Source organism: Arachis ipaensis, chromosome B05 (genome assembly GCF_000816755.2).
Source record: "Arachis ipaensis cultivar K30076 chromosome B05, Araip1.1, whole genome shotgun sequence".
Taxonomy (NCBI): Eukaryota; Viridiplantae; Streptophyta; class Magnoliopsida; order Fabales; family Fabaceae; genus Arachis; species Arachis ipaensis.
The window spans coordinates 45,615,806-45,625,744 of NC_029789.2; the positions used below are offsets into that span (position 1 = coordinate 45,615,806).

The 9,939-nt window shown below is 37.9% G+C and overlaps 1 protein-coding gene across 1 annotated transcript; it reads left to right on the forward strand.

The window, feature by feature from the left end:
* LOC107640578 lies at positions 922–1,293 on the forward strand. The gene has a single exon (XM_016344089.1). It carries the CDS (start codon positions 922–924, stop codon positions 1,291–1,293), a length of 372 nt encoding a protein of 123 aa, XP_016199575.1.

The following is a 9,939-nucleotide window of genomic DNA, read 5'->3' on the forward strand; positions in this document are numbered from 1 at the left end:
TGCCCCGATTGCTAATTACTTGGTCGCCTGCATTTTTCCCGCACAATTTTCAAAGCATCAAAAAGATAAATTGAGAAGCGATGCTAAGTATTATCTTTGGGATGATCCACATCTGTGGAGGCGTGGGGCTGACCAAGTGATTAGAAAGTGTGTGCCAAAATCTGAGTTTCAATCTATCCTTCAATTTTGCCACTCATCTGAGAGTGGGGGTCATTTCGGCCCCAGAAAATAGCAAGGAAGGTTCTAAACTATAGATTCTGGTGGCCTACTTTATTTAGGGATGCCAACCCATTTTACAAATCCTGTCATCAATGCCAGAAATCTGGAAATACCTCACAGAGAGATGAAATGCCCCAACAACCGATGATTTTTTGTGAGATTTTTGATGTTTGGGGCATAGATTTCATGGGGCCATTTCTAAATTCTAGTGGGTTTGTTTATATTTTGTTAGCAGTGGATTACGTCTCGAAATGGGTGAAAGCAATTCCTACCTATTGTGATGATGCCAATACCGTTGCTTCATTCTTGAAAAATAACATTATCTGTAGATTTGGGTCACCACGAGCAATCGTGAGCGACCAAGGAACCCATTTTTGCAACAGGAAAATTGAGGCATTGATAAAAAAGTACGGGGTCATCCAAAAAGTCTCCACAGCCTATCATCCTCAGACCAACGGGCAAGCAGAAGTGTCCAACAAGGAGATCAAGAGAATCTTAGAGAAAGTGGTTAATCCACAACGGAAGGATTGGAGTTCCAGATTGGGAGATGCACTATGGGCATATATGACTGCTTACAAAACCCCAATCGAAATGAGTCCCTTTCGTATTGTTTTTGGGAAGCCTTGTCGTCTTCCTGTTGAAATCCAACATAGAGCCTATTGAACGGTGAAGAATTGCAATCCAGATTTAAAGGGAGCGGGAATGGAACATAAACTCCAATTGGAGGAATTAGAGTGTCTTAGGCTAGAAGCATATGAGAATGTTCAGTTTTACAAGGAGAAAGCCAAGACATTCCATGACCAAAATATTAGGAGGAAGAGTTTTAAGATAGGTGATGAAGTGCTTGTGTACAATTCGAGGTTGCGATTGATGCCCGGGAAGTTGAGATTTAGATGGGACGGTCCATTCAAGGTGGTGGATGTCAAGCCTTATGGAGTGGTGGAAGTGATTCACCCTATCAATGGGATCAAGTTTAAAATCAATGGTCATAGGGTGAAGCTCTATCACACTCAATCTAAGAATGCCAAGGAGTTGGAGATTTTCCTCCTTGGAGAAGTTTCAAGTGACCAATGAAGCCATGCAAATTCCAACTTAGGACTCTAAACTAAAGTGCTTGGTAGGAAACACCTCACCATGGTAACATTGTTCCAACTTTATATTTTTGTATATAGCTTTTTGGAATTAGTTGCTCTCTTGTTATATGATGATTAGCTTAGTTTTGATTTTGTATTTTTGAATTGAATAAGTTGAATTGCTTGTGGATCATGAATTTATGCTTATTTATATGATTTGGGGTTGGTATGTTGCTATGTTATAGGAGGGAACCTTAGTTTTGAAAAGAAAAATTTTTGTGAAACAGGGCACCTGTGCATGCGCACCACCCTGTGCGCGCCCACAAAACTGCATTTTTCACTTTCTGTGCGAGCGCACGCCACTGTGCACTCGCACACCCTTTGCAGCACTCTCTGGTCACAGCGCCAGCACTGCCTGTGCATGCGCACTGCCTTGTGCGTGCACACGCAGTCCCCGTATCGCACTTCTTGTGTGGCCACACAGACGTGTGCGTCTGCACACCAATTGACAACCCCTCTAGTGGGAGCGTCGTCATGATCGGTGCGCGTGAACAACCTCCCCCTATCTTTGTCCTTGTGCGTGCGGACGGACCTGTGTGTGCACGCACGCCTGACTCTGTACCTCAAGCATTCCTTAAAAAAAAAAAAGAGAGAAGCTTTCTGTGTGAGCGCACGCATTTGTGTGCCCGCACGCGTTGTTGCAACCCCTCTGGGAGCAATCGCACGATCTGTGCGCCTGCATCCCTCTCCTTTTCGTGTCTTGTGTGTACACACCAGCTTATGCATACGCACACACCCCTCTATCTTGCGACCTCTGTGCGCACGCTCCCTGCTGTGCATCCGTACACACTTATACACCCCCTCTGGTCGCGGCGATCGCATGCTATGTGCGTTCACAACCCTTCCAATTTCTACTTTCTGTGTGTCCACATAGGCCTCTGTGCGCCCGCACATGACTCGTTTTGGGCGATAACAGGGCAACCTGCCCTGTTGAGCAGCAATTTTATTTTTTTTCTCCTTCTTCTTGCTACTACTGCTTCTCTCACCACAGCCCTCAGTCTCTGGCGACCCTGCCGCCGGCCACAGCCGCCGTCAAGCCGCCACCACCTCTCTCTCTCATACCTTCTCTCTCACTTCTCTTTTCTCTTCTCTTTTCTTTTCTTTCTTTCTTTCCGTTCTCTTTTCTTTCTTCACCACTGGTGAGTTCTCCCTCTCCGGCGTTTTTTCGGCGAACCCAACCACCTTAAATTTGCAGTGGCTATAAGAAGTGCCATTGTTTCTTCCTCATTTCTTGTTTGTTTCAACCTTCAATTTTCAGGTTCTTATTTTCCTTTTTTGTTGATTTTTGCAATTGTTTTGATTTTCTTTTCATGTTGCTTAAATTAATTTTATTGCTTTTCTTTGTCTCTTTGTGTATTGCAAGTGTTGATATTTGATTATGGGTTGATTATGATTGAATTTGAGCATTGATTGTGATAAGCTTGCACATTGCATACCACATTTTTTATTAAATGCCATTATGAACATTTTGCTTGATTCATATGACATGGCCATTATATGTGTTCAATTTATCTCTTGTTTGGCATATTGTATGAATTGTGCAACTTCAATTATGACTTTTGATGGTAGTTGAGTGAATTCACCAATATATTTCCTTGTTTGTTGATGTGAAATTTTGGTTACAAATGCATTGTGTTGTGTGAAATTCAATTGTCATTGTTCATCTCGGAATTTGGATTCGGTAATCACTTTACAATTGTTCAACTTTAGATGATGTCTTGATCAAACATCTTTTGGCCTTAACTAAGAACATTGTACATGTGGTTACCACTTCTTGAGGATGAGCAATTGACACTTCACTTTGAGTGAATGGTTATTGTTGTTGTACACTCTTTTGCTAATAAAATTTTTTGCCAACAACCTCAATGACCATTACATTCAAAGCGTGTTAATGAATCAATTGGTGAAAGCTTGAAGTTGCTTTTATGTCCATGCTTTAGCCTTACAACTTAAGCACTTATTTGAGAAGCAGTGAGCTTTGACTGATAAGCAGTGTGGTTGCCGTGGTATCCGGCCAGTGTGTGTGTTCTAACCGCGCGCATCATTGGAATATACACACTGTGATTTTGTAAACCACACTATTTTTAAAGCTTCTTTTAACCTTGTTAGTGCTTCCTCAGTGGTTTATATTATTGTTGCCATATGATCTCGAAAATCTTTTATTTTATTTTCAGGATGCGAAAGAAGGGTAAGGCACCGGTTACTTTGCCGGTTGAGCAAACTACCGATCGCTTTCCTGATATTTGGTGGAATCGCCAAGGTGATAAACCGAATACCTTGGGTAACCGAAGAGCCGACTCTCAATACGAGGTAATTGAGAAGCACACAATCCATTGGGAGCGGCCGTTGAAGGTTCCAAGCCAATACAAGGCGACTATTCATCAAAGGATTGCCTCGTTGCAGTGGGGATTTCTCGAGCGAGAACCCATTGAAGTCAATGAGACTATGGTGCGGGAATTCTATGCGAACTACCAAGCTTGAAAACTGAAGTTAGTATTCCTCCGGGGAAGGATGTTGGATACATCCAATCAAGCTCTAGAAGCTATTCTGAACATCCCCCACATTCTGCTTGAGAAGGATGATTATTTCAAGATAAAAATGGATGTATTCAAAGGAAGAATATCTCTTACTCCCATTCTCGAGAGAATAGACCGTTCTGGTGCATCTTGGGAGTATAGCAAAGGGAGAAATTCTATTCCCACTAGTATTGCATACTCTGATTTGAATGCTGAAGCTCGTATATGGCATCATTGTGGCGGACTACATCATCCCGAGCACCCACACTACCCATGTCAGATTTAGAACTGCTTTGCTACTTTTGGCTATTATGGAAGGGAAGCATATAGCCATTGTACCTTTATTGCGCAAATCGATTTGGAAATTGGTTGAGAAAAAAAATATCAACATTCCATTTCCGTCGATGGTGATGCACTTAGCAAACACAGCGGGGGTAGAGAGACAACCAATGGATATCATGTTCGAGTTTCCAAGAGGCAACAAGTTCATTCCGAGGGGAGAATTGGATGGATCATCAGAGAAGACACCCTCGAAGAGAAAGGCACCCATAGCACAACCATCAAGTCTACCAACCTCATCAACTCCTTTACCAATTCTCCGGTCTCTTCCGGATTTATTCCGAGACATCTTGCACAATATCCACCGCATGGAGCATTTAGAGCAGAAGCGTTTTGAGTGGATAGCGGCAAAGCTAGAAGGAAGAGACCTTGGCCCAACTCCTGAGGCTTCATTCGAGCTAGTTAGGGAGGAGTATGATGAAGGTGGCCAACCCATCCCTGATACCACCAGTTGAACGTGGCCCCGAAGCTCTCATTCTCCCGGATCCGAAGCAAGCACGGAAGACCGTGCACGAACTAAGTGTGGGGGAGGATCAACTTTGTGGGGGTAAAAATTTCTTTTCTCAAAATACTTTGCAATACTCTTTTAGTTCTTTTTACTGAATTTTAGTAGCTTTATTTTTATTGCACCTTATTTGGTTTGTCTGTATATATCCCTTTAGTATTCATAGTTATATGGTAGTTAATGTTTGTATGATTTTATGATAGAATGAATAAGTTTGGTGAAACACCAAGGAATTTCCATGAAATCCTTCTTAGGGCATACCATCGGTTGAATTGAAGAAAAAAGTTTGTGTTTTCCAACTTGCTTGAAGTTTTCTGTTTGTGCAACATAGAAAATAGCTAGAACAACATACCTTGTAAGATTTGTGCTTTGATAGATGGTTGCATTTTTCAACCATAATATTTGTTCTGGTGTGATTTTACTCCTTTTTTGATTGTGATCATTGATTTGCATGATTCTTTATATCTTATATTTGTTGTTTGGATGCATTTAGCATGATTGAGGCCATCTTTGATGTCAAACTCACCATTGTGAACCCCTGTTGAGCCTGTAATTCCCTTTTGTTCTGATTTTAGCACATTATTTCCCCTTAAGCGAAAAACCATTGATGTCCTTGAATTACTCTTTGACTAGCTTGGGTGGATTAGTGTGTATATTCTAAGTGTGGGGGGGAATTGTTGGGAAGCATTGGTGATAGAGGCATGGAACTCATTGTGAAAAATTGGCAATTGGAAAATGCTCATGTGCTCTTTGTTTTAGGTCATATGCATCTATTGTGTTAACAAAGACAAGAAATAATAATAATAATAATAAACTATGCATAATAGAAAGTGAAATAAAAAGTTGAAATAAAGAATGCATATGTTCATGTTTTGAAAAGAAAGTGCATGAGTAAGGTGAGATAGGAGAAAAATTGGGTAGCTAGGTTGCATTGTTATGAGTATATAGGTAATATAGGATTAGGTGGACACTTAAGCTAATCAAAGAACTAATTCTTTAAGTCCACTTAACCATATTTATCCTACCTAAACCCTGGCCCCATTACAACCCTCCAAAGACCTCATGATATTTGTCTTTCATGCATCAAATACTAGTTGATTGTTAGATGAAGTGCAAATCTTTAAAAAGCATGATAAAAGGAGAATTGAGTGATTAAACCCTAAACACTGAGTGAATTGAGTGAATACACATCCGGTGAGGGGTTCGATCGCTCAATTCTGTGTTCCTTGCATCTTCTGTTATATCTTCTTGCAAGTTGTTTGTTGATTAGTTTTGAAAAGCTCAATTCAATTCTTTGGACATTGGTTTTAGTGCATAAACTCTTTGCATTTGCCCCAAAGCGTTCTTGTGATGGATTGAAATTTCATGGTTTTTTTTACCAACTCTTTGCATAGTACATATTGGTAGTAACCTTTAGGATAGTTGCATGCATTTGGGTAGTACATAGAATAAATCGTTTTCCTTTCATCTATCTCCTTTGAGTGTGTTTAGCATGAGGACATGCTAGTGTTTAAGTGTGGGAGAATTGATGAATCCATATTTGATGATGATTTTTGGTTGAAATTGAATGGATTTCATCATATAAACTTGCACTTATTCCACTAAATAGCATGCATTTGAACTTTCCTCCTAATTTGTGCCTGATTATGAAAACATGCTCTTTTGTGCCTAATTTGATTAATTTTATTCCATTTACCTTCTATTCAATGCCTTGATGTTATTTGTGAGTGATTTCAGAGGTATAAGGCAGGAATGGCTTGGAGAGAATGGAAGAGGAGCATTCAAAGTGGAGGAAGCATGAGGAATCAAAGGAGAAGAGCTCAGCCTAGTGTGCGTACGCACAGACCTACGTGCGTACGCACAGCCATCAATTCAGAGCCACGACGTGTGCACGTGAGCCGCATCGTGCGTCCCTTCAAGCATCGCCTAGTGTGCGTGCGCACAACCTTCTGTGCGTACGCACGGTAGAGATTTTCGGCAGAGTGTGCGGACGCACACGTCTGTGCGTCCGCACAGGTGGACGCACATGCCTTCATTAAAATCTCACGTGACTCGTGATTTTGGTGGTTTGGAGGCCCATTTCTGAAGCCAATTAGCTCACAAGGAAGGAAAAAGGAAGACAATACGATAGCATAACATTAGTGTAGCTTAGGAGAAGTAGTAGATAGCTTTAGTATAGTTTTTCTTTAAGTTTTTCATCATCTCTACTAGGGTTTATACTAGGATTTTTACATTCAAGTGCCATTTCCATTTTGATCTTGGATTTTGCTAATTTCCATTGTAAGTATCTCTTTGTTATTACTCTTTATAGTTACATTGTTCTTACTCTTTCTTATAATTCAAGTTATAGTTAAATTTTACTTCTCTCTTTCAATTTCTATTTCTTGTTGATGAATTTGATGATTGATGATTGTTACATGCTTTCTTGAGTCTTTATTGTTGATTGAGATCATTTGTTGCTTTTGCTTTCAAGCTTTTTCTCATTTTTTCTATGTTTAAGGTTTTTTCCCACCAAGTATTTAACAAAATGTCAAGTATGATTTTGGGCTAGTTTTCTATCTCTTGGCTTGGAGAAAGTGAGCAATTGGGTTCCTAGAGTTGGAATGTCTAACATTTAGTGTCAATTTTGGATTGTTAATTGTTCTTGTTCCCACTAACGCTAGGTTGTTGCTAAGGCAATTAGCAAGCAATTTAGGATTTGTGGGTTAAGAACACTTATGCTCATTTAACTTACTCTCCGATGTGAGGGTTAATCAAGTGAGATTGATCCATTCTAGCTGTTATAGTTGTGGTTCCAACAAGGAAAGGACCCTTAGTTCACTCCAAGCCAAGATGCCTTTTATGCCTTAATTCCTTCATACACATTTGCATTAGTTCCTTTTACACTTTACTTGTCTATATTGCGTAGTTACTTCATTAATTCCTTTATTAGTTCATTTATTATAATTTTTCATGTTCTTTTATTGCTTTATATGTTTATCTCTTTATTGAAATCCCCATGATCTTCACAACCAAGATTGTACACTCATTAGTCTCAAGTGTCCTTGGGAGACGACCCGAGAATTGAAACTCTCATAATTGAATTGATTTTGAATTGTGAAATATCCTTTGGATTAAACATTTGATCTTGAGAATTTATTGTTGGTTTGGACTATACTACCAACAAATTGATTCCTGTTTTGATTAATTCTAAACCGGCAATAATTCTCGTCATCAGCCCCCGCCTTCACCGTCGCAGCTTCACCGTGCGCAGCAGTTCTGTCGACATCCAGGGGCATACATAGCCACATTTTCATATGTGCATCACCCTCACATGCACGTTGATGGTTTTTCCATACGCCACTATGGCTGTCTCGTTCTGTCTCGTCGCCATCCTTCCTCCGTCACTGTGGTTCTCTTTCTTCTCCTCTTCCTCTTCTTCTTTCTTTTTTCAGGACGTTGATGTTTATTTTACGAGATATATGGATGGTTATTTTTATTCTTAAATAAATGTTCATTTAATTTAAATTGGATTTAAGTAGGTACAATGAAATTTGTTGGATGTTCTTTTTATTAGGTTTGTGGATGGTTGAGGTGCAATGGCACTGATGTCCACAGAAGGCGAGAATGATGGCCGATGAGGGTGCATTTGACGCTGGTGAACTAAGATGATTGATGAAGGTGGAGTGACAAACAGTTTGAGAAGAAGAGGAGTATTTAGGTGAAATGATTTGATAAATTAGTGTTTGGGATGATTAATTTTTTGAATAACTGAGTGAGTTTTTTATTTAGGTAATTTAAAGAATATTTTTTATTTTTTACTTGTATCGAGCCTAATTTACAGTCCATTATTTATATTGTTCAAATTTCTCATTATCTCTGAACAAAATTGTTACGTAAAATTTTGATTTCTCCACCTTTGGAGGGCCAATTACTCTAAACAAAGATTACATTTGATAGGGCCAATTGAGAAGATTGGTTTCCGTGCATTGCTTACTGCATAAAAAAGACCACAAATGTTTGAGTAGGTACTGTCCTTCTCATTTATCACTTTACATATCGCTTGAGCAATTATGTTGATGGCTTGTCGGAGACATGGCATTCTGGAGCGCATTCATTTTAAGCTTTATTCTTATGCAAAGTATCTTTATTTGTCTTCCGAAACACGAAAGATATGTGCTGATCATGCATGGTAACTATCATCAGAGTAATTGAGAATAATGAGAAGGGAGTACGTATTTGTTTGGATTTGCTTCTTTTACCTTTTTTTTTCAATAATAAAGTGCTTTTATTAAAACAATTCATGTGCGACGAGATAATTTTCTTACAACGGTAAATAGATAAGCAACTGATAGCTGTAACAATAAAATTAAGATGGTAAGACTCATGAATGAGTAAAAGTGAACAAAATAAAATAACTTCGTTTGTGCATGTATATCTATCGCTGATGTTTTTATTTTTAGTAATTTTATTGTTTAATTTGTAAATTTTTTTTATTATCCACTATATTTTTTAACTTGATGGATAAAAACTAATTCATTATAGATTTGAGTTCTATTTAAGAGTCTTTAATTTATTTTTATCCCTTTTTTCCTTAGTACCAACACCTTGTTAACATGTTTTATTGATTTTTTTGCGATTTGTTGATGATAGTAATTGACTTTATAAATGTTTTGCCAAGCTAAAGTCAATATTAATAAAAAAATTAAAAAAGAAAACAAAAAAAAAAATAAACAGTATTAAAATGTAGATAGATATAGATTAACTTCAGATTTTTGAAGTTAAATTTATAATATCAGAAGAAGAAAGAAAAGACGGAAATAAAAATAGAAAAAAAAGTGGAAGGAATATTTGATTTTTTCTCTATGTATCCGAATGTATTTGTGTAATATTAGGATGTTTGAGTACTTTATCCAATGATTCCAACTCCTTTTTCTGATCCCAAGACTTATATAAATAATTTTAATCAATAAAAAAGATCAATTAAATCTTAATACAGGTTATTTTTTCTAATAACTAAATATAATTACTTAATTATTACTTGTTGAGGCTTTGAACAATTGTAAATCATGCATGAAATAAGTACGGAAAGTAATGTCAGAATATGTGAGCAAGTTGTAACTTCAATAATTACTATGAGTAAGTTTTGTTTAGGTGTTATATATTAAATTGGTAAAAAAAATTTTTTAATAAACAAAGATCCCTTTTTTTAACGAATTTAATAAATTTTTAGTAATAAAAATAAAAG

Bases quoted from the DNA above. Each gene is read 5' to 3' on its own strand.
- LOC107640578 (XM_016344089.1), top strand. From the start codon at position 922: ATGGAACATAAACTCCAATTGGAGGAATTAGAGTGTCTTAGGCTAGAA.